This window comes from Protobothrops mucrosquamatus, unplaced genomic scaffold, assembly GCF_001527695.2.
Source record: "Protobothrops mucrosquamatus isolate PMUCROS unplaced genomic scaffold, P.Mucros_1.0 scaffold79, whole genome shotgun sequence".
Taxonomy (NCBI): Eukaryota; Metazoa; Chordata; class Lepidosauria; order Squamata; family Viperidae; genus Protobothrops; species Protobothrops mucrosquamatus.
In genome coordinates, this window is record NW_015386456.1 from 91,882 (window position 1) to 117,583 (window position 25,702).

The 25,702-nt window shown below is 33.4% G+C and overlaps 2 protein-coding genes across 3 annotated transcripts in view; one reads left to right on the forward strand and one right to left on the reverse strand.

The window, feature by feature from the left end:
* Positions 1 to 4,082, forward strand: part of LYN (LYN proto-oncogene, Src family tyrosine kinase) — a 41,589-nt gene extending 37,507 nt beyond the window's left edge. For both annotated transcript variants that reach the window (XM_015812364.1, XM_015812365.1), the window contains exons 11-13: positions 1,051 to 1,204; positions 1,796 to 1,927; positions 2,730 to 4,082. In XM_015812364.1, coding sequence (XP_015667850.1) covers positions 1,051 to 1,204; positions 1,796 to 1,927; positions 2,730 to 2,932 — 489 coding nt within the window. In that variant the 3' untranslated portion in view covers positions 2,933 to 4,082. The remainder of the gene's footprint in view (positions 1 to 1,050; positions 1,205 to 1,795; positions 1,928 to 2,729) is intronic.
* An 842-nt stretch (positions 4,083 to 4,924) lies between these two features.
* On the reverse strand, positions 4,925 to 22,432 carry LOC107284316 (kinesin-like protein KIF20A). Its single transcript, XM_015812358.1, has 18 exons — positions 22,319 to 22,432; positions 21,564 to 21,641; positions 19,992 to 20,111; positions 19,029 to 19,167; positions 18,767 to 18,951; positions 17,214 to 17,298; positions 16,477 to 16,671; positions 15,470 to 15,581; positions 14,454 to 14,525; positions 13,635 to 13,781; positions 13,095 to 13,260; positions 12,197 to 12,370; positions 10,970 to 11,109; positions 7,724 to 7,889; positions 7,150 to 7,255; positions 7,003 to 7,070; positions 6,412 to 6,531; positions 4,925 to 5,522 (listed from the first exon to the last, which is right to left on the reverse strand). The coding sequence occupies exons 1-18, from the start codon at positions 22,430 to 22,432 to the stop codon at positions 5,364 to 5,366; spliced, it is 2,346 nt and encodes a 781-aa protein (XP_015667844.1). The 3' UTR covers positions 4,925 to 5,363.
* Positions 22,433 to 25,702: the final 3,270 nt, after the last annotated feature.

Sequence of the window (25,702 nt, forward strand, 5' to 3'; positions counted from 1 at the left end):
ACCATGTTACTAACAACTGCAGTGATCCACTTAACAGCCATGGCAAGAAATGTCATTAAATGGGGCAAAACTCACTTAACAACAGAAATTTTGGACTCAATTGTGGATGTAAGTCGAGGACTACCTGAATATATTTCTTTGGTATTCCAGCCTTATGGAAGTTGTTATCAAAAGTTCAGATGGCACCTATCTAGCCATCTTTCAGAAAGACAGAATTTGTCCAAGGTTTGTTGAAACCCTAATAAATCCTTTACCAATATTGGCATTCTTACTGTACATTAATAACATAATATATTGACATTACTTTGCCTTATTCTTGACTTATGGTATGTTGTTATAAAACAATACATTATAAATTGATCCTGATTCTGCAGTACATCTGTTTAATAAATAAAATTAAGGGCCCTTCAAAGATTTGCAGCCCTAATAAATTTTAGAAAAGCAATTGCCATCAAAATCAAATAATGTGTATTTTAAATATATAAATTAAATATCAGTTATTTAAATAGGACACAACTAGTGGTCATCTGTTTTATAACAACATACCATAAGTCAAGAATAAGGCAAAATAATGTCAATACATTATGTTATTAATGTACAGTAAGAATACCAATATTGGTAAAGGATTTATTAGGGTTTCAACAAACCTTGGACAAATTCTGTCTTTCTGAAAGATGGCTAGATAAGTGCCATCTGAACTTTTGATAACAACTTCCATAAGGCTGGAATACCAAAGAAATATATTCAGGTAGCCCTCGACTTACATCCACAATTTTTATTGTTTGGAAAGAAATGGAAAATTTCATACTTGTATTTAGGCCGCTTACCTCTGGCTTGGAAACAGATCCAAATATAACTTTTAGACACATTTTACAATGTAGTATAAATATTGCATGAAACAATCACCCCTTTTTAACAATTTTTACAAATATTCTTCAGATACAAATAAAAGAAGATATTAGGTTTGTATGTAAATTGTTATTTTCAGATATTTTTATGCATATAGGCAACGCGGTAGAAAAATCAAAACCTTTTTATCTCTTCTTGCAGATTGCAGAGGGGATGGCATACATTGAAAGAAAAAATTACATACATCGGGATCTGAGAGCAGCAAATGTTTTAGTTTCAGACACGCTTATGTGCAAAATTGCTGATTTTGGACTTGCAAGAGTAATTGAAGATAACGAATACACAGCCAGGGAAGGTTGGTACTGTTTTTTTTAATTTTAATATATTTAATGATAGGGAGATTTTTTCCAGTGATCTCTTAGATTTTCTAATCAATAAATTGTAATACATTAAAATTTTAATATATTTAATATATTAAATTTAATATATTGAATTATGTATTATTTTCCATAAGACAAACAATCCGGTGGGGGTGAGGTTGTGTGGGGAGACATACAATGCATTTCTATGGAAGAGAGATTTGGACAGCAATCTGAAATTTTGGCAATTGCTCCATTCTAAGGATCCCTCCCTCTTGGTTGCATAATTCAGAGCAAAGAGTATGTACCCAACCTGAACTTCCTGTGTCATAGTCACACAAGTAGAGGAAACACATTACTTCATTACACAGAAAATAATGTGGACACTTTCTATGACCACTGCTGGAAAAGGGGTAGAAAGAATTCCAGAAACCATGATCTGTTTTCCATACTTGTTCTCTGTTCAAGGACAATTATGGTAAGGGGAAAACAGGTTACCCAGTCACTTCATAATTCTTTCCAATTTCTTAACTACCTTTCACTTTTTAATGTCTAGATTTAAGATGGAATTATTTGTACTTCCACAGGTGCAAAGTTCCCTATCAAATGGACAGCACCAGAAGCCATTAACTATGGTTCTTTTACTATTAAATCAGATGTATGGTCCTTTGGAGTTCTTCTGTATGAAATAATTACTTATGGAAAAATTCCTTACCCAGGTTTGTGCTTCTTCCTATGTATTGTTCTGTTCTGTTTATACTATACAGAGAAATATCAGAGTCAATAAAAGGAACGCATTAAACATAGTTATTTGGTGAAAGGTAAAAAGAAAAAGATGATAGGAAAGTGTGGGTGCAGCTACATTAGGCGGAGCAATGTTTTATTATCTAAGCCATAATAAAGCACCAGTACAACCCACAATTAAGTAACTAAAATTCAACAATTTAGGTTGCTTCACTAGTTGCATCTTTTCTTAGATAATGTAAGTTTAAATCTGATTATTCTTGCATAATTGGAAAAATCGCTCCTATTGTTGTGGACAAAGGTGGGAATTTTGCTTTGGGTCATTATTGCCATTGCCATTGTTGAACTGGATGAGGAAAAAATGCATGTGAACCAAACCTATTGCAATATTCAGAGGCCAAAACAATTGAGGTTTGGTCCTACCCATTCCCGGGTTACAAAGAGCATTTCACCCTTATTCAACTGAGCATACAGTGTCAAGACTTTTTCTTCAAAACTTAGAAATAAGAAATTTAGATTAGGCTTTTGGAAAACAACATGCCCCTTTTTGTGTTTTGAAGTTTTTATGATTTTCATAATAACCTAATTTTTTTAGGTTAAAGAAATCTTTCCAAATATTGCATTTCTCCAATAAGCAAATCCTGCCCATTTTGTGAATAATGATATAAGCACATGATTTACCTTAGAAATTTATATTTTGCTTTTCTAAACCAGCTCGTCTTGTTTTGATATAATCAGATCAACCATATTAAAAATACTTTTTTTTAATTATTTCAGGTATGAGTAATTCTGATGTAATGGCAGCCCTTCAACGTGGTTATCGCATGCCATGCATGGAATCTTGCCCCTCTGAGCTTTATGATATTATGAAAACATGCTGGAAAGATAAAGCAGAAGAGAGACCAACATTTGAATATTTACAGAGTGTTCTTGATGATTTCTACACAGCTACTGAAGGACAGTATCAGCAGCAACCATAGAAACAATTGTTGCTCTTATTTCCAAATGGCAGGGACCTTTTAATAAGACACTTTGATTGAGCCAATTCTTTTATACTTACATACATACATGTGTTGGAATACCCTAATTGCTTGTGGTACCAAAATTGAAAGCTAGAGCTCAAGTGGGCAAGACAGATCCTGTTGAAGGCTTAGAAGTTTTTTTTTCTTCACTGATGCTTCCTTTGTATTTATATTAAGTAAACAACTAGTTGAAATGAATTATAACAGAAGATCATTCTCTGTATAAAATCATGATGCAAAACTGAAACTCCATGAAGGCAATCAACACTTACTCCAAATAGCCATGTGCAACATGCTTCTGGGAAAAAAATATTAGTCTGTTTTACAGCTGAGCTACAAGTTATATGAACTGCTGCATTTTGTTTGTTGAAAAGCTACCAAAGATCAGAGGGAATCCCTTCATCTTTCTGCCATTTCTTTGCAAAAAAAAAAAAATGTTTTTGTAAAAAATCCATTCTCTAAGCATTGCTCAAATTTTCCCTTTAAAGATATCCTTCAAAAACGGGTGTATGAAATATGCTGGAATTAAAAAGAAATGATATCACTTTAGAATAATCTTTTGTGGTTTTCTGCAATTCAACATTTCTAGTTTTTCCCTCTCTGATTATGTCATTTTATTAACTTTAAGGGAAAAGCCAACTAAAACATTTAGCTTTAGAAATACAATTACATATTGCAACTATAAGTAGTATGTTTTGGCACACATAAATTATATGGGGGGAAAATTGAACTTTTGTTTTTTATAACACATTTATAAGCAGGAGTCCTAGAACACAATTCACAATAAACAATATGGTAGACTTCCAAAGACATCTCACAATTCTGTGCATCAGGATTTTTATTAATTCTCTCCCCCCCCACACACGCACACGCACACACAAACGTACGTGGGAGGACAGCATTTTGGATGAATCTTCTGAAATGCTTTTCACCACTCCATTATTATTGGAACACCATGATTATACCTATGCTCAGTAGTGCTGGTCAATACTGTTATATACTTTTAATGAAGAAATTTATTTGGTAGACTGGTAATCAGACTGTCAACTTGTAAATACAATTTCAGTGTTTATGTGATTTTAATAAATAAGCATTTTGAAAATCTGAACCAATACAATGTCAATTTCTTACTCCTTATTACAATAATGGACAGTTTCTTTAACACATTAATTCTCCTGGATTTACTTTGGAGAATTAACTTATCTGTTCCAGAATATGATCATCTATTCTGGAGTTTGAGTACATCAAATAGATGTCGTAGTTGGTGAATGATAAAGGATGTTAGAAACTGCCCTTAGACAATATCTGGAATATCATAAGTTTTCATTTTTCCTCTAATGTAGATTCTCTTGTAATCATTACAAGATATTTTCAGTTACATATGTTTATTAAATTATCATAAAATAAATATTTCCATAAATTACTTTATAGCTCTTATAGTTCTTTTTTCTTTCCTTGGAATTTTTAAAATACATTTTATTATGGACCAATAAATCCATATTTTTTAGAAACCAATTTGGATTTTTGAACAAATACTAACAACTGAAGAGAATGAAAGCACTTCTCACTCATACATACCCCATATTCCTCTGACAGGTTTAATTTCTGCAAAACATCAGTCTCCTTTTACTAATTAAATATATAAAGTTATGCAAATTTAATGTCTCAGGAACTCCATATGTTTTATTTCATTTATTGGAAAAGGGAAAAATTACAGATGTTGAACATATACAAATGAAATATAATACTTTATTGGTGTCAAACAATTAGTTACAATAGTATCAAAATATAAACAATGTGTCAATTATTAAAATTGTTGTCCTGGCTGAATTCCTGGGAAGCAAAAGAACAAAGGTAAGGTTGCTTTCTGCACATTTTCACAATGGTTATAAACCTAAGATATGTGAATGTTTAAGATCTAAATATTACATGCACTTGTTATAACAATTTAAAAAATCAGTTTACAAAAGAGGAAAACAGGAATGAAGGAATTTTAGAAGAAGCCATAGTGTTCTTAATGTAAATATTATGTAGCATGCTTCCCTCATCTAATGTCCATGAGATATGTTGGTAGAATAACTCTTCCTGATACAACGGCAAATTCTAAGGGTTGTAATCCCACCATCAGGAAGATGGCAAATTTAGCACTGACAAAAAAATTGCAACTTGTTTCAAGTGAGCTCTTTTACGTCCATATTACCATGGACAAAATACAGAACATTTTATTCCTTTCAGATTAAGCTTATATCCCTATGGTTTCCCATTTTATAAGTTTTGGTTCAGTATGTTTATTTCATGTGCTACTGACACCAATCTGGGTGATGCAGAAAAGGTGGTTCCTCGGGTTTTTCCAGATCTTTACTTTTCATTGTCCTAGGACCATCTGTTACTAATATTTCAGACTTGCAAAGAAGCCCTTTTTGGATTTATGTTGTTTAATACTTTCTGCACCTTTGCTTTCTTTTAATTCTTCTCGTAGTTGAGATAATGTGGCTTTAAGTTCATGGTCACATTTAGTCCTATTTTGAAGCCCAATGATTTCTTGTTCCTGTGAAAGCAAGATTTGTTTAAATAGAATTAAGAACATTGCCTTTTTAAATCCTCTTGTCCTAGTTTCTTCTGAAGTTGCACATCCTAACTGAATAGTTACATTTTTTCTTACAAATATGGGGAAGAGGCTCACCAACGTAGCTGTCTATTCTCATTCTAGTGCCTAATTGTAATGTAGCCACGGAAAACAAAGTAAATAGAATTTGGATATTCAATCTCACGTGGTTGTTCAAGGTTCTGAAAAGTCACCACAGCCATTTCCAATAGAATATTATTAACAATCAGGATTTATTCATATCAGATTATTGTAACTTTAAATAGTGCCTTGAAAGCTGAAATCCCATTTAATGTTTTATACTGGAGTTGCTTAAATAGTGACATGGGAGGCATATTCCTTTGATAAATAAGTAAAATTATAAGTGGTCTTTGTTTAACAATAACAATGTGATTTATGACTTTTCTGATAGCTTCCCACAAGAAAAATCAAAGAAGAAGCTGGCAGAAAGTGGAAAGTTGCAGTCACATGAGGGTAAGGCTCTCATTTAACAAACCACACAGTCCTTGCTTAACAATGGCAACCAGGACCACTGGAACTGCTGGCACTAAGTGGTGTGGTCATGTGTTTTTGGACTTTCATTCTGGTCACTTAAAAATGGAGTCTCCAATCTCAATTAGCTTTGTTAAGCGATAAATTACCTATAGTCACAATTACTTTTTAATTGAAAAAGCAAAATCACAGTGAAGAAGCTAAAATGGTTTTAAATAAGGCCAAGAGCACAGAAGAAGCTTTTGGAGAGCGTATCTCAGCATATTATTTTGAGTCTTGCAGCAGAATAGTGCCAAGCTAACACATAGCTCCAAATACATATTGAACAGATGTGACCAACCTTAAGCCTCACCATCTGCTTTAATGTACTGTCCTCCTCAACTATTTTTCTATATTCTTCTTTGGCATCTTGCAGCATTTCATTTAACTTCTGAATTTTCAATTTCAATGATTTTATTAACTGCAAAACAAAATGTTTGAATGTATTGAGAATGGTGCTATAATCAACTGGCAACTTATGGCCTTCCATCATGCTACATGAAACTATTAAATATTTTATAAAATCTAGATATGTTAGGAGTATAACTTTTTCTAATATGCTGGCAAATTTTGTGAGTCGTATCCAATCCACCAGGAGAAAAGCCAGTTGGGAAAACAAATTTAGCACTAAGATTAAAAATTACAATTTGCTTCAAAAGAACCCTTGACCTTCTTCATTGTCTTCCAACTCTTAAAAATTAAGAATTAATTTTAATATACTTCTCGAGATGTTATTGTTGAAATGCCCACTTCACTTTCTTCCCCACTTCTTTGCTTTTCTTTTGTATTTAGATCCTAAGCCTGTATTGATCTATATAGAGAATGATGATGATGTGCATTTTAGACTCCAAATTGCTATTACCAGTATTTTTATAATAAACAACGAAGTTACCTCATCTCTCTCTTTACACGGCTTCTGTAAAGCATCTGAAGTTTCTTCCATCATCTTGCATTTAGCATCTGTGAACACCAAACAAGGGTTAGAATACTGACCCGCATTCTAAAATGAATGCAAGGCTCAGGAAAACAGATCTCTTACCTAGATCCATCTTCCATTTGGTAGAGTCTAAACAGGGATTTTCCGAAAGCAGGCTGTTTTGTTCTCCAAGTTTTAGTTTCAGTTCTAGTATGTTCATTTCTCTTTCCTGAGCAATAATATTCTATAATAGTTTAGGGCTTCATACAAATCACACATTTTTAGAAATGCAGCAAAAATCATTTTGAATGTTGGTTTAACACGATTCTTCTTCTTCCCTCCTCCAAAAATCTTATTTAATTCAAAACCTATTTCCTTAATCAAAATGAAACTTTGTAAAAAGCACAAGAAACTGTTTATACCTCATGCTTCTTTCTGTTTTGGATTACCAGTATTGAATTTGTAAATAATTTTATTTCTAAAGTCTTTATACTTCTGCTCATAGTAAGCAGAGATTTTATGAAGTTAGGTGGCCATATAAACATGACAAATGTGACCAATAAACAAACCAGACATTCAGTGTACACCAAGATATATTTTCATGTTTTACACTTACCAACTATAATTTTGGAATAGAATTCCTGGAGCGAACTATACAAAAATGCCAAAATCTATAATAGGTTAAATCCAGACATACCTGAACCTTTTCTTGTTCAGCTATGAATTCTTCTATCGGAACATAGCGTTCTTCAACTTGGTCCATTGCACATGTGTATGCGTGCTTCTTTATGGCATCTTTATACATTTCAAATTTATTCTCCAATTTTTCTTCATAACTTTCTTTCAAATCTTCTAAGCGTTTACTGGATCAGCAAGGTGCAACAACCAGAACATAGGGAACTTTTTAGCACTTAATTATTGCTATATTGAATTGCCTTGCTCAGTTACCTTGATTTCAACTGATAACCATTGAGAATGATCAGTATAATGCTAACATGTTTCAGATTCCAGCTGTTTGGCATTTCCTTTTACATATGGGCTTGCTCAGAATTTACCATATCTGGATCAGGATATGGATGTAAGCTTATGTTCATATTCAACTATATCCCACTTCCCAGATAATGCATCTATAAAAAGAAAGTATTTGTAGCTCAGGGTTGAAATGAGGGGTTCTTGGTACTCTCTTACAGACGTTTCATTACCCAAACTTGGTAACATCATTAGTGCCAGTTCAGTGAGCCCCAAGGACCACTAATGCATCTATCTTATTCTCCACTAGTCAATAGAAAGAATCATCTTCATCAATCCATTTGTCTTGTCAGGTCATTTTAGCTTTGCTTGAAATACTTCATAAAGTAAAACCACCTTCAAGTTAAATAAACTCAGTTCCTGATGAAATACATAAGCAAACTCATGCATCGTTCTAGGCACAATACAGAAATAGTTTGCCATTCCATCTCCTTTTCTGAGTGTTTGTTATTTTTTATTTATAACTCTCCAATCTACCCTGAAAGCTTGAATTTTCCAGGTGGTTTCTCTATCCAGGTCCTAACAAGGTCTAAACCTATTTAGCTTAGCAAAAGTTGGCTAGATTCCGCCATCAGCTATGAGAACATTACTGCCAAGCAGAGTCTTTATTTAGCTATTTCTTGACACTGTACCTCTGATAATTTTATCCAGGGAAATCTTAAATAACCTGGAATTACAGAGTAGAAAAGATACTGTAAGGCTAGTTTGACTCATTATCAAATCCATTAACAAGGGCTGTTAGCAAATTCCTCCCTGCCTGTGTTGAAGATGCAAACGCCAAGGGCACTGATTCTTCAGCACCTTGTGACTTATTGATCATAAGACAAAAATATGGTATAACTAAACCAGTGCCTGTCAACGTCGATAACTTTAACATGTATGGATTCAACTCCCAGAATTCTCCAGCCAGCCATGCTAGTTAGGGAATTCTGGGAATTGACATCCACACATCTTAAAATTGCCAAGATTGCCAAACACTGAGCTAGAGAGTTAAGGATTTTCTCTATTACTCTACTTGCACTGTGCCCAAGTTATTGCTAATTTGGGATCACTTTCTCTGTCTTGTTTTCATCCTAGGCATATACTCTTGAACTCTCCCTTGTATAGTATCTAGCTAGGTGCTCAGCGTTGCCTGTCCCTGTAACATATTTCTTGCAAACAAATATCCTTTGTTATATTTCTCATTTTCAGGAACCCTCTCATACACAGAATGCTTTGCCTTCCAAAATCCATTTCTGATTTTTGTTTAATGATACTTCCACTCAGGGCTTTTTTTGTCATAGAACACACCAGAACAGAGTTCCTGCACCTTTTTTCGACAGATTTTCCAGAGTTACATTCTTTTCCTATTGTTTCCCTATCCTCGTTTGTTTTTGAAAATGTTCCACGGGCAGTACGGTGCGAGTGGGGTCCCTTCTGGCACTGTCTGTCTCCCCTAGGAGGGCCATGAGGCACCAGAGCACCACAGCCAGAGCGTGGCTTGATTGGCTGGATCGGACCATGTGGTGTGGAAGCCGATGGTGGCAGTGGGAGACACATAAACATGGAGGCCATCTTTCACGAGAGGGTGAGTGAGCCTTTTGCCCTCCCTTACAGAAGGTGGGGTGTGAGGTTAAAAAGAAGCAAAGGGAGAGGAAACAAAGGCGGCTGGCATGGAAGCTTGCTTGACAGCAAAACTTTGCTGTTTCAGTTCCTTGAGTAGTTCAAAGGCTGGGATGTCTACGAAAATCTCTTTTTAGCCTTTTATACTATATATTCAAACTTCAGAGGGGAAGAATAAAAATAAAGCCAATGTGATTTGGAGGTATTATTATTAATAATAATATATTAATTATGTATTGGTCAGATGTAAAGGTCGACCTACAGCATAAGGTTTAATCAGATCTATTTATTAAATTGGGTTTAACTGAAAGGTAAATTAAAAGTAATCTGTTCACTGACAAAGTTTCAACTTTAATTTGTTTCAAGTCAATATCCATATTAAACTCCAAATGTAAATTTTTCCACCTTGTTTGACAACTTCTTAAAAATAATTCAATCTTTTACAAGCAACCAATTTTTGTTGTATTGGGCCAATTTCATTCCACATAGAAAGCTGACATTTCCACTCATTAAACTAAATGGGTATGCCAGTGGTAAATGTCCCAAGAGATTAATAAAATGCCTTCTTGTAATTTAAAGCCACACAGTGCATGGTAACATTAATAGTATTAACTTACCTTGAACAAAATCCTGGTCTTTTAGATACAGTAAAAAAAAAATTTTTCAACTACAAAGGTAAACCTTGTAGGGTAGGCAAGGCAGTATGATTTGTGTGAGTTCCGGCACCTTTTTTTTTTTTTTTTTTTTTTTACAAAAAAAGCACTGCTTCTAGTGAATATAAGTGTTTTGGTAAACAGCAGTATTTCTTCTCGTATAATATTTCATAAAACATAATAATCACTTCCAAATAAATATGCATGAATTGAATAAGCCATGTATTTTAGCTTTCTAAAGATGGGATCACTTTACTGATAGTTGGGTAGAATACGGACATGAAATGAAGTATCAAAATTAGAAGTTCTAATTCCATCCTCCACAACATTACCAAATTTTTCTGAGTAATATAGAAGCATAGAAGTGCTCAAAAATCTTAGAAATGATGTGGCTTTTTTTAGAGCAGCCAAAAATATTTAAACAATTGCCATATCTTTTTAATTTTAATAAAGCAAATTGCAAATAAGTTTTAAGCTAATTATTTTGAAATAACTGCTACACAAAATTAAATAAGGTAGATCAGGGGGTCTATCTTTGCTGCAGTTTATATTCATAATTGGATGTCTTTTAATTTAACTGCTGATTCATTTTGCTACTTTTGAAATCAGTCAGGCAGATGACTTTTGTCAGTCCTACCAATATAACTTCCTTGGCCTACCTCCAAGCTTCTTCTGTTTCCATAAGTTGCTGAAACATTGCTTTGGCCATCTCTTTGCGTATTTGGACTTCAAGGAGTAATTTGCCTTGTCTCTCTGCAATCAGTTTATCCTTTAGCATCTCTGTGGTTTTCAAGAGATCCTATAATGCCAACATGAACCACATATAGAAACATGAATCTCAGGCTGTGCAGTACTACTAAAAATGGCCCAATGTACTTCATATATGAGCTGTATTGACTTTAAAACTTATTCTACTAAAAGCTTGGCCCAATTAAGTATGTCATCTTTTGTTGTAATAAGTGGAAAAATTATTACCATTGCACTGGTAGCTGATCTATGGCTGCTATAATTGTTCATGCAGAAGTCAATAGGGTGATTTCTCAACTAAGAATGCATAACATTGTAATGCAGGAATAAATATATACTGTGTACCAGTGACTCCTTGTGTTTTACTGTAAGTTTGCAGACGTTTCAGAATGAAACTGCTAGGCAAGGAGCATAATTCTTAAATTCCTGCCATTCTTATTTAGGTTCTGAAATTCACTAGTGGTGATGAGCAATTGAATCTTTTTTTAAAAGTCTTTATTTTAGATATTGAATTCCAGAAAGTAAACAGATGGGGAGAGGAGGTCTAAATGTATCATATGCATCCACTCCAGTCTGAATTAAATCTTGTGTAAAAGATGCAGTCATCTTTATTTATATTTGTAGTTCTATAGAAAGGTTCCCAGATAATAGAAAGCTATTCCAGTTTCTCAAAACAACAACAACAAAAAAACAGGTTCTTCAAAAGAATGAGGCCTAAACCAGTGACTTTTATTACAAGATGATCAACCTCCTCTGCTTTTTTCTGACTTCATTTTTACTTTCACATTTACTAAATTTACTACTAGGCCTGTAACACAATCGACATGTAGTCTGAGTTTACTTATCAAAGTTTCCAGTCCTTAAATCATAGCTCTTATCTTGCCATGATTTTTTTTGCACATGCACAAACCACATCTAACTGCTTTGAACTAAAAATGTTCCTTCATTTCACCATGCCATAATGTGTTGGAGTCATCTGGTACATGAATTCAACCTTTTTGGATTTACAAATTGCACCCTATGGTTTACAATTATGTTTTCCAACCAGCTATAATTTACACAATAATTTTTTGTTAAAGAAAGCACAATGATATTTTTTCCTGAACATACTGTATTGTAAGGAATTGGTTTTTGACTACCTCATGGCTCAGAATAGTAATATCTATTTCCTCATCTTCAGAAGAGGGAATATCAGCATATGTGGGAAATTGCTCAACTGATATTTCATTGAAATGCACTGTAGGTTTATCTTCTCTCCTGCTGTATTTTTGAGGAAAATAATCAAAGAGTTTGTGTTGAAATGTTGGAATAACCTAAAACACACACACAAAAAAACACATTTTAAGATTGATTAAAATGGAAAGATCATTGTTTTAATTTAATTTTTGTTTTTGTTTATTTTGTTTGAAAAACTATCAGAGAAATTCTATTAACTTAAGGGAAAAACTTTTAGATCATCAAGAGGTAATTTAATGATGGAAGACTGGAGATTCTGCTAGTATAAAATAGATACCGCTAACTATTTTTACTAGTTCTTACTAGCTATTTTAACCAGCTTTAGTACTTTCAGCAGTAAATATCCATTCACAGAGTAGATCTATGTACCCTGTCATTCAAAGTTAAACTTTCATCACAAATGTATAATGTTCTATTCTGAAGCAAACAACATAGAATGAAGGAATGTGTGTTCCATTCTATTTGGAAATTGAACAGGCAGTCTGAGGCTAGACGGAACTGGACCCCAACATCTGCAAATCTATAAACACCACACCTTTTATGTATACTTTCTATTGGAAAAATCACTAACAGCAGCTTCAACAATTTAATGCTATTGTCCTCACACTAAAATCAGTTCCGTGTGTAGTGTGTAGTTCAGGTTAATTTTAATCATCAAAGAAGAAAGGAGTGTGTACAGTCAGCTTTTCAATTCAAACAAGATAAGCTGCCAGAGAAAACAAATCAATAGGGCAAAAGATATGGTAGCATAGGATATGTGATATGCTCACTATATTGTGAAGGATATAGCATATTTCTTACTTGTTTTGCTACAGCAGAAAACTTCATTACATGAAGTGTTTCATCATAAGTGGAAGCACATTGACTAACGTTGACAATCATGCAGGCTTTGCCTTTACCACAGAAGAAGGGCTGGAAGAGGCGAGTCAGTTTACTCTCTCGGAAAGGAATATAAGTTGGCCTTAATCTTGGAATAAAGTTGTATAAATGTTAACTTCAGAATCAGGATAATTTGCAAAATCCAAAGATGTAAGATACGAGTGAGAGAGAAAGAGAGAGAAACAAAACAAAGTTTTGGATAGCAATTAAAAAGCGTGGTCTTTGAGAAATAATACTGGCACAAGCAATTTGGGAAGTGTACAGTAAACTGTTCAAGGAACACTTCTGAAATATGATACAGATTTTGTATTTTTGTTACCTGCTGCAGTAAACAGTTGTATTATATCATGCTACAGATTATTTTAAAAAAACCCAAAGCTATCCTTTCATACGATTTGAAGTTATTAATGTATTAAACAGTTTTAAATTGAAGTTGTCCCAAGCTTTATCTATATTACTTACTTTGAGTTTTGATTTTGTTTCAGAGCTGCAATGCATTTTCCAAGAATAAGAAGAGAATTATTAATATTGCCAGCTTCTTTCAGTCTGTCTCCAAAGGTTTGAGCTTTATGGCATCTTTCTGAACCAGCCAGGTCACAGAGGGAAAGTCTGTACAAATCAACAATATCTGTTTGATTTCTTTTGATCTTACACTAGATGAAGTAAATGAAAGCCACTGTTTTCATTAAGATAGCTAAACTGTAAGGCTGTAATTGTGAAAATGAGTTCACTTTCAGCTATTATACTACAATTCTGTAGCAAACAAGTATATGCACATAGTGATTAATAGCCCTATTGCCATTCGTCTGGACTACTGCAATGCAGTCTGTATGAAATTGCCTTTGAAGACTATCCAGAAACCGCATTGGAGTTAAAATGCAGGAGCTTGGCCATTAGTAGGTGCCTGCTGCTAAAAGCTGTACTGTGAGTCTTACATTAGCTGCCAGTAAGCTCTAGGTACAATCAAAAGTGATGATTTTATATCACTTATGCTTAGAGTACCTTCTCCAACTAGAGAGGCTAATTCCTTCTTCGCAGAATTTAATTAAAACTCTTCTGAAGGGATGTTTGGGACTAATGGGCTGTTCTCAACTATTTCTATGTATGCTTTTTGGGTTGTTATATATTTTTTATATTGTAAATTATTCATCATGAATGTTTTAATTATGATCTTGCATGGTTTACTGTTGTTAGCTGCTGTAAGCCTTGGAGATTTGACATCATACAATCAATCAATTCATCTACACTATTGTACTCTATCATTAATGAGGTGACACTTACTCAGAGATTCCAAGAGTACGTGGCATATCTTCATCACTCAAACTGAGGAGTCGAATAGAAAATATACTATGACTAGGAAAAAAAACATATATTGTGTTCTAATCTTTGTCAAGCATTTTAATATTTCACTGCGGCATATAAATAGCATAACTATTATCATCAGTTCAGAAAAGTATTTGAGTAAACTTTGAATTCCGTGAATGCATAGCAAAAAAAGAAGGATGTGTCTCAGTAGAGCTCAGATCTACTGGCAATAATACTTAATAGTACTTAGAACAGGTTTATCTTAGTAGTACTTGGGTACCAGAAGAAATATTTGGATGAATAAATTGATAGATATATGGATAGGAACATCTAATGCAATTAAACCTATTTCTGTGATGGTGACTAAATATTGCATGGCTATTAGAAAAGCTTTGTAAGGCACATCCAAAGCTTTCACAAGCTGCCAGAACTGACAATTTTTTAGCTTGTTTGCTTTAAACAAGAATGAACATTCAGTGCACAGCTATTGATAAAGTAGCAAGGGATGGTGTCTGATGCACAGGGTCATTTACTCCAATAAACCAAGATGGGGTGACCATTGAGGTTTGGCTGTCCAATGATACAATTAGCTCTCCAGGAGTCCATCTAGTTTCTGGGACTGGACTGAGAGTAGACTGAAGTTCTCTAGTTCTTCCTGTGGTCACTTTCCAGAGATTAATGGGGAGGATGTCATCTGAGGCATGACACTTTCTGCTACTTAGCCTACTTGTTTAATATGGGGGTATTGTTTAACACTCTTGCAGATGAAGGTCAAATACTTCACAGTGCTAGAAAAAAAAACCTGAAATCTGCCAACAATTGTGAGTGGCAGGGTTTTGTTTTTTTTTGCAGTCCTATAGTGTAAGCTGTAGTAAACTTTGTGTGCATACAGTACTTTCTTTATTCCTTTTCCATCATACCACCTATTACACTTTGCATGTGATGTCATTAGCTCAAGGAGGAAGAGTAAAACTAAATTAAAGGAAGCAAACCTTCGACTGGATTGCTGGTTCATCTTGGTGCACGCCAAGCTTCTGTTCTTATTTCCTACTTTAAGTATTTTACAAGCTTCTTCTGAATTTGTTACATTGACCCATTTTAAATCTGGGGAAGAAGATAACATTAGCACACATTAAAAACGAAACTATAATTCAATTAATTATATGCAGTAACAACTGTTGCTTCTTTGCAGTGCAATCTTCTACATGAATATTCAGAAAGTACTCCTGCTGAGTTCAAACTAACCCTACTTTTGAATGCGGTGGATAAGAAAATGGACACACATGGGATTCTTTCTTGTGCTTAGAAAACAATTCTGAGGCCTTAAATAAAGAGATGAGTCAAGATGACTAAAAGAGAATAAAGTGATAACACAAGATAGGGTTTTGACTTCTCAGGAAGCCTTGAATCAAGACCAGTACAAAAGGCCTGTTTTATTGCCCAGAGTTGTCCCACTGTTTTTGAGCTGAAATTTCACCCTAATTTTTGTGACACAGATTTCTATTTATAAAATAATATTTGAATTCTGGCCTGAGTTACATATCCCTAAAAAGAAACCTACATATTCAATAAAGCTGATGTTAAGATTAACCAAATAATCAGCAAATATGATTATTAATAAAAAATATAACAATGTTTTATAGATTTTAAAACAATAAATTTACTGTGCATTCTTATCCAAGTTGTAACTTGGAAACCAAAGAAGTTAATACAGGTGTCATCTTCTATTATGAAAAATGATTTTCATTAAATAAGAGACTCAAACTAGGTTACTTGCTTTTGAAAAAATAGCAAACTTTATAAGAAACTGAGTGTTTGTTTACCTACAATAAGCATTTCTGAATTTGCATAAGAGGAGAAATAGATTCCATCTGCGATTGCAAAAATTGTCTATGCTGGGCAATGTCCAAAAACTAACAACTGAGCTACCAAAATAATGATTGAAATTGATTTTAGTAATTGTCTAGCTAAATGAATAACAACAAAGTGCCAGTGTTACCTTTAATGTAAAAGTTTCCTCCTTGATCCTCACAGATTCTTAAAATTTTGCGCTTCTGATTTTTCAAGACTGGTAATAAGTCCAGTAAGTCATAAATATATTCATTATAAATTTCAAAGAAGGAAATCCAAAGTGATACCAAGGTTTTCTGACCCTTGGTATAAGCCTCTGATTTTACAAATTCAGATTTGTAATCTGTTTACAAAGGTTTGTGGGACAGCAAAAAAATAGAAGGCAACATTTATTCAACAATGTAATGGCATTTTATTCATATTTATAGATATATTATTATACTCTTTAAATGCTAGTATTAAGGACTTAATCTCACGCCTAATGATGCTTCAGTATCTTGGCTTTGAAGAACTTGATGGAAGACATACAGCTTTGTTTTGACATTTTCCATATTATTACACAAAATTTCTGTATTTTATATAACTATCTCACCAGGGCATAGCACTTTTTCACATTATCCTAACAAGATGTAAATATATGTGCGTAGGTATGTATGTACATATACATATGCAAATACATATACAGTGTTTATGTATATATACATACACATACACACATACACACATATACACACACACACACACATACATACATACATACATACATACATACATACATACATACATACATACATATATATATATATATATATATATATATATATATATATATAGAGAGAGAGAGAGAGAGAGAGAGAGAGAGAGAGAGAATATTATTTACTTTACCTAACTGATCCAAAGGAAGGGTTGTTGAATTATAGCTGGATGACATTGAATCTGAATCTGAAGGTCTCCAAATATTTTCAGTCTCCTTAAAAAAACTATATAGATTAATTATATTTTATTCTTATTAAGTTATATGAATTTGTTTTAAATTTCTTTTAAAAATTCCACAAACTTTCCATCATTTTTTTCAAAAAAAAGCTGTTATAGCTTCTAATGAATCTAGCATTAAAATGTTTATTCCCCAAAACTTCACATATGTTTTTCTGAGAACACTAAAGCATGTCAACATTTCCCAGAGATCAACATATTGACATGTTTAGCCATTCTCCTGCCTTATATACAGGTGCATGTATTTTTCATACATCATATGGTTTAATCCACAGACAGCAATTTGCTGTGTATTAGTAATGTATTTTTATTCTATTATTCATATAACCTTAAACAGTTATGTAAGCAATCCTGTAAGGTTTTAATCTTTATTTTTAAATATGTGGCTATTTTAATACAAGCAATTCTCTTGTGATGAAAGTTTGAGACCCAGTTATATCTTGGAGCTGGAAGTCAAATACAATGAAATACTTGGGCTACATGTTGGATCACTAAAATGATAATTAAAAACATTATTTCATGCATCTTCCTTAAAACAAAAATAGGTACAGATTAGTTTCAATCTAACTTCAGGAATTATTTTAGCTATTGCTTTATCTATTTTTCTTTAGATATATATTTTATATTTAATTTTTGGCAGTAATTTATCTGATGTATTCTAGGTAAAAGTATGGACTATAACATCAGGGCAGAAATCAACTTTCAGTTTAAAGAGCACATGCGTGGATTTGCTTAACTCATTCTATGGTTTTTGTTCTGTATAGAAAACACCACCCACTGAACAATTTTTTCATTGCCTGTGGACTTATTCTAGTCCCAAATTCTGGCTAAATAAAAAGACAACCTGCTCCTATCCTAGAAAAAAGAAATGGTGGGTTGATTTGGCTTAAAGGACTTACATTGTTTTTTTATTCTTCTTGACAATAATCCATGTTCCTCATAAGCACTACATGGAATATGAAATTTCCAAGGAATGTTTAGCTATTACTGGAAATGCAATTCCAATATATCAACCTTACGTACATCTCTCTTCTATTGACCACCATGAACAAGAGGAGAAACAGCAAAAAATGAAATTCTTTGTGTCTGCACTGCTTGACCCTGAGTTAAAGAACAATGTTCTTGATCTTTCTCCTTCACCCTATTTTTTATAGGAAGAACATGATAGTTTCTTTTTTCCCCTTTAGCTTTAGAAAAGAGAGCTCAAAAATGTGAATTTTCTATCACAGAGAATAATTTCTTTAATTAATTTTGTTATTTTGATCTTAAAGTCTGTTTCTAAGTACATTTAATGGGCTTAGCTATACTCTTACACATACACACAGCTAAATAAGAACCACAATGAATTATGTAGATAATTCTAGTTAGGGTTATGTGGAGTTTTGCCTATGAAGCCTTTTATGACTTTTGACATATGATAATACCAAACATATTGGTCCACTTACCTCTTTCAAAGAAAAAAGAAGTGCAGCTTTCGTGGATTCTTCTTGTTTAACTTGCACATCATTTAGCCTCTTGGTAAGATTACTGAAGCAAGGTTTTAAATTCATCTTTGAATACTGTCTTCCTTTTATATGATTAAAGATCATATCAAGGGAACGAGGAAGAATGCCACCATCTTTTGGACAACCTAAGGATATAATTAATTTTGTTTCTTTTCACGTTGTATATTAGAAGATGTTCTGAATTTTGAACCTCAGATTATACCTTGGACAGTGAAACTTTTGCCTGCATTAGTAACGCCGTAAGTAAAAACAAGCCCATTTCTTCCATCAAGGTAAGCTTTTACAATATCTTTCATTGTGCCTTCAAAAAATTCATTTTGCATTGTATTTGGTCCAAAAACCTACACAGAGAAGACAAGTTATTTTCAGAGATAAATTAAACAGTATGCATGAGAGCTTTACAATCTTTACAACCTCTCTTTACTTTTTCTTTTTTAGGAATGTGCAGATTATTCTAAAAATACTTTTACTAGATTTTTTTCACCCCTTTTCATCAAGTTTTCCATTTTTGAAACCACAAGAAAAATCTGCATTGGCTTTGGAACATTATTTAACATAATTATGGTATATGGACATTAGATAGAAAGTTCCCTTGGGAATATTGACTATGTGCTGAAAAAAATTAACATCCTTTCCATCTAGATAGTTTAATTCACGAAGCAGCATAATGCATGTTGGGTTTTCCACTCAAAATAGCACTTGTGGAAATAGCTAAGAAAGGCTGAAAAGGTTAATCCTCAAATTCAAATGCTGTGGTTCTGATCTAAATTGACGTCTCCAGTAACTGCTGTTAGAAATGATCATGTTTACATATCTTTTATACAATGTTAGATTGGACTAGAGGATGTAGCAGCCAGTCTGATTTTAAAAGCTTTGATTCCACTGAAATAATGAACAGTGTGTCCCTTAAGATAATATTGTTGGTTACTTGGTTACTACTGAAAACTAACTTGTACTTAATTATATAGTGTATAAAATTGTATATTTGTATATTTAAGACTGCAATTTCTTACAAATTACTTAAGAATGTACTGTATTCAACTTAATAAACTAATTACTTAAAGACCTGAAAAAGTAGGAAGCAAAAAAGGATGTTTTGACACTATTTTATGCGCATTTCAAAACTCTGAAATTTGGGGCATGGGGGGAGAGAGGGACAGCTTACCTTTGTGAAGGTGAATTGATGTGCAGACTGTCCAATCTTCTTTTCGTTATTCTTTATTTGCGCCAATTCTTTTGGAGCCTGAAGTGTTACTGTCTCTTGATTTTCAATAATTAAGCAGTCCTTAATACAAAAAACATTTTAATATCCTTTACAAATCATTTAAATTTAAATGATATTACACAATGTCCAAGATATGCAGTATATGCAAACCACTTGTCTTATCCATTTAGTGTTCATGACACCTGAATGAAGCCCAGAATTGTAGCAATAGCAACTTTAACTATGTTGATTGGGGAACTCTGGGAGTTGAAATCCATACATCTTAACATGGCTTAGGTCAGAGGTAGGCAACCTCGGCTCTTTTATGACTCATGGACTTCAACTCCAGAATTCCTGAGTCAGCATAGCTGACTCAGGAATTCTGGGAGTTGAAGTCCATGAGTCATAAAAGAGCCGAGGTTGCCTACCCCTGGCTTAGGTTGTTAAAACTATTCTACACCAAGATAAGCTATTTTCTGATACACATTCAGGCAGGAGAATCAACATATTTAGATTTTAGGATATAAATATTATGGCCTATTGTACCTTTTTAACTTACCCAGTTGTTTACTTTATTTGTATGTTTATTTTTAAAATATATCAGTTATCTCATAGCTGAAAACATTTCATAGTGCTGCTCAATTAAAGCACAACCTAATACATATAAATACAATCAATATAAAAGCATATTAAAAAGAATTAAAAATAACAAGAGTTTTATGCAGAAATCAAACTATTTAAAAGCATAACAGGAGAAAAAAAATCAAGTAAAATTAAAATACTTTTAAATGCACAAAATTAAAATCCATACCAAAAATATTTCCTAACTGAAGAGCTCCTGCTAAAACAAATGGCTGCCAAGTAGCTATCCCTGTACATATAGACTTTAAAATAGTAATTGGGACCAGCAACTCTGTTGCCAGGCAGCATGATGTCACATGACCACACTGGCTTACAACAACTGTGTCAGTTCTGGTTTCTGTCATTAAAAGAATGTTGCACAGTTGTTAGGCATGATGTCACATGATTGCCATTAGCAGCTACTGCTGGTTTGCCCATTGACTTTTCTTGTTGGAAACCAGCAGTGAAGCTCATTAATGGTGATCATGTGAGGTTATTGTGATGCGCTAATTGCAAGCTGCTTACCAAATGCCTGAATTGTGATCACATGACTGTAAAGGCACTGTGATGGCTGCAACAGGACTAGTTGTAAGTCTCCTCATTCAGTGCCATGGTAGCTTTAAATAACACTGTACAAGTGGTCATTAAATGAGGAGCCACTGTAGCTTACCACAAGAGAGTCATAAAATCAGATCTACAGCAATGATCTCAGAACTCAGCTAGAAATACACTGGAAGAGAATACTTCCATTAAAAGGCAATCATAGGCAAATCAATATAGTAGTATAGTATATAAGTGATACTTAGACAATGATGATAAAAAACAATCTAAGAGCATGTTAAGAAACTAAAATAGTGAAAATAACAGTTTTAGATTACTTGTTCTGAATATACAAAATGGTGAACAACAAACCTGGTTTTCATTATTTTCAAGCTCTGCCTTTGAGAAGGGCCGAACTCTCAAGTAAACTTTCAGTGGCTGATACAGTTCCTTAAAGAAGAAATTAATAAAGATATAAATGTCTATTTTATCCTTTAGAATTACTAGTCTTGAATAGACTACCATTTACTTTCTGACTTGCCTCAATTTTACTTTTGTGCCTAAAAAATTACTTCTTTGAAACATTATTTTTTAGTAAAACCAGCTCTGTGCATGTTCATGATTTAACTACTCTACATATGGGGATGAGGTGAAAAGTATTTTTGGTTTTAAGGGATCAAACTTTGTGTCAAGGTTCAAGCATCACAATATGCCATAATGAGGTTTGTTAAATTTAGGTGTGAAGGTGACTGTTGTAGTTTGTAAACCAGAACCCATAACTTAGCCTGTGGTGTGACTGCAACCACTTGTAGTTTATACAACAAATTATCAATCAGTAAACCATTACTTCACACAATCCATAAATCAGGCTACCCAGTTTAAGTTGGTAGCAGCATTTTGTTTATTCTTTAGGTCCATTAATCTGGTAGCATATACATGCTACTCATCTTAACTTTATTTCATTTTCCTTGTATTGCATTTTCAGTCACCTGGGATAGGTTTTTCCATGGTATGTTTTATAGACTTGAGGGTTAAAGAATTTAGCATTCACATACAGTACAGCATATTACATCAAACCACAGAAATCTAGACAAACATTCTTAGTGGTTAAACAGAAAGTCATCTACCTTCACTTCTTCTTGTTCTTCAGGAGTAGATACTTCAGACAATTCTTCACAAGATACTGCTTCTACCAAGCCATACCCCATAAAAGCAGTTCCATAATTTTCTTGGCAATTCATTCTTCACTATATGACAGCAGAAAAGAAAAATCCTACCTTGTACAGAATATCCTTTTTAACAAAAAAAAACTGTAGAGTTAGTGTCATGAATCTAGTATTACTTATTAGACAACTAATCATAATGTAAATTTTTAATTATCATAAAGGTCCATTGATTTCAATTCAAATCTGCTTAATCATTCAGGATCCAAACCAATGAATCTAAAATTCACCACAAATGCTAAACTAAGAATACTTGGAGACATTGCAGGTGGTGCAGTTAGTTGATTTTGCCTGGGTTAGAAACAAACTAGGATTGAGCCCTAAGGCTGCAGAATAGACTAGGAAGTTGATCAAATTTCTTGCAGAATGGCAGACCACTTATATATACTTGTATTTGTCCAGGAAATTGTCGGCAGTTATGCTCAAGGGGTTTTTATTTTTGCTCAGTTAGTTGATTTTGGAGGATGAAAAGTGCTTGGAGGGAAGATCATTGGGAAACATCAGGACTATGAGCTAACAGGAAGTCAAAGTAACATAAAAATATTTATAAATAAATAAAAATAAAGCACTTCTATTTTGTTGTACAAACCAAATACTATACCCATATCCATGAAAATACCAAAATTTAAGCTTCTCTTTATTAAAGATAAATAGTTCTTTGAATCTCACCAAAACAAGAAAAAAAACATATGTAGCATAAGATAAAACTATGGCCTAAGATAACCATGTATTATCCCAGTTAGTGCTTTAAAGGTAATAAAAAAGAACTTGCAGCACATCACAAATTTAATGATCATTGCATGGCTATAAGATCAACACTATAAAATTGCATCATTGCTTTAGCAAGAAATGAAAATTAATTCTGACTTAGCTCCACATCCTATTTTTGCTTCAACTGACTTGCTTCCACACTTTCAAAACCAAAAGTCTTGCATTTATATCCTGGACTGGTAGCCATAAGAATAGAATTCCAGACCAATGAATGTCTGCTTGAATTTGTAAACTAAGTTTGATTCATTTCCAGTTCTTGTGGAATTATTTAATAAAGTGAAAATTGGCTACATTATCAAGCCACTTTCAACAGTCTTAGATCTTAGGAAATATCTATTCAAGATCTCTTTCAAATTGGCAACCTGTAGGTGGCAAACTATCAAGAAGTCAGTTAAATCAGTACATTATTATTTGAGAAACAGGATCTAAGACAAGAATAAATTCTTGCCCTGTAACAGTTTTCCAGATTTTTTTAGGCCCAATTATGTTAATCTGGTATGGGTTTGTGAAAATCAAAACATTTAAGGCCGTTATCCCAGAGATGCTTTTTTCACAAGACAACTGGACTTTCTTGTTTTTCTTCTTTCGCTTCTCATCCAAGAAGCTTCTTCAGCTCTGGCTGGATGGTGGGGAATGGAAAGATTTATATTTCCATTCCCCACCATCCAGTCAGAGCTGAAGAAGCTTCTTGGATGAGAAGTGAAACGTCTTCAAAGAAAAAGCAAGAAAGTCCAGTTGCCTCGTGAAAAAAAACATCTTTGGGATAACAATAACCTGGAAGACTGAGAATCTCCATAAACATTTAGCAATGTAAGGTTGTTACTAGTAAACCACAAATAAATCACTAGTAAACCACAAGTAGAATTCCAAAGAATAGTTGATAAGAGCTTCAGAACCTAACCTTATGGTAGTTGTTTTTTATGACAGTAATAATACAGATTCAAATTCTATGTTAAAGAGAACCTGGTTCAGAAAATATACTCCTTAATCATAATTGTTCACCTAGATACATATTTTATATATTTTCCTCATTTCAGGCTTAACCTTTACATTAAATAAGTTTCTTTTAGGTCTTTCACACATATTACACCTTAAGTGGCTTTGTTTGATAATGGCTTAATATGTTCAGTAAACCCAACCATTATAGGCTTAACAAACCATGGTTTAACAAATCATAGCTTAATACAGTATATCACCAGTCAAATTAGCCACAAACATTTTCAGGATAAGCATTACTAAAGTGAACTAGATTCTCTAAATAAGCATACATAACTCTTTTTTTTCTCTACAAATTGTTTATAGATATTAGAAATATGTTTAAATTCTGTTTTTACCCTGAATTATATTTTACCTGTTTTGATTTTTCTGGAAGTTACAGACATAGAAGCATTGCCTTTCTATTTAAAGGTTTATTGTTCCCCCCACCAAATGTTATAGTTTTATATAAGTGAGTGCTGGCCAATTAGAAGCCAGCAAGTAAATTTATGTTTATACTTCCTCCCCATTTTGTACTGATACTTCTGGGAGGGGCAGCTGTGTAATCTCCACATTTGACTGTAAGCTTAATTGAGCAGACTTTTGTCTAAACAAGTTCAGTTATTGTGCTGTAAATATTGTATATACTGCATATAAGCATTTATATTTAGAAGTTATCAGCAGAGGTGTAGTTTTTGTGTCCATAGATGTTTACTGAACATATTTTTTATTGTAGTAGTAGTTTCAGTGAACCTTCAGAACAGGCTAAACTTCGTAAAGAACAAAGGAATAATTAAAGTGTTTCTAGTTAATATGAGCAGGTGCATATATTTAACATTTTTAGAGCAGTGTTTTTCAACCTTAGAAACTTCAAGATGTATGGACAGCTGGGGAATTATGGGAATTGAAGTCCACACAGCTTAAATTTGCTAAGATTTGAGAAACTCTGGTTTAGAATATGGAGGAAGGGGGTCTTGCACATTCCCCAAATGCCTGCCACAAATCATTTATAGCAGTGTTTCTCAACCTTGACAATTTTAAGACATGTGGACTTCAACTCCCAGAATTCCACAGCCAGCATTGCTGGCTGTGGAATTCTGGGAGTTGAAGTCCACATGCCTTAAAATTGTCAAGTTTGAGAAACACTGATTTATAGCAACAGTATTACAAAATACCTATTTATCAGAAGACAACCTGATGCAGCTGCTCCCACAAGAGAAAAAAAAGGAATAGCTTAGTAATTGTGCTGGGATATGCTCACAGAATTTGGAATCCTTATTTTTATTTAATTTTCATGCGGCCCATCTCACCTCTATGACAACTCTTGGATTATAATACTCATGATTTATTTATTTATTTATTTATTTAATTGCATTTATATCCCGCCCTTCTCCTTGCGGACTCAGGGCGGCTGACAATGATTAAAATACTAACATATACATCTAATTAAAAATTGATTAAAAAGAAATATTTAGATACGTCAAATTTAAAAGTAATTAAAACCCCTTTAAAATCCCTTAGGCCAGTCCCGCGAGCTGGAAC

Bases quoted from the DNA above. Each gene is read 5' to 3' on its own strand.
- LOC107284316 (XM_015812358.1), bottom strand. From the start codon at position 22,432: ATGAATTGCCAAGAAAATTATGGAACTGCTTTTATGGGGTATGGCTTG. The intron at 19,168-19,991 runs GTAAGCTGTCCC...TTCTCTGTGTAG, and splicing joins ATCAATTCACCTTCACAAAG to GTTTTTGGACCAAATACAAT. The intron at 7,890-10,969 runs GTAGGCCAAGGA...TTGCTGATCCAG, and splicing joins GAAACAGAAGAAGCTTGGAG to TAAACGCTTAGAAGATTTGA.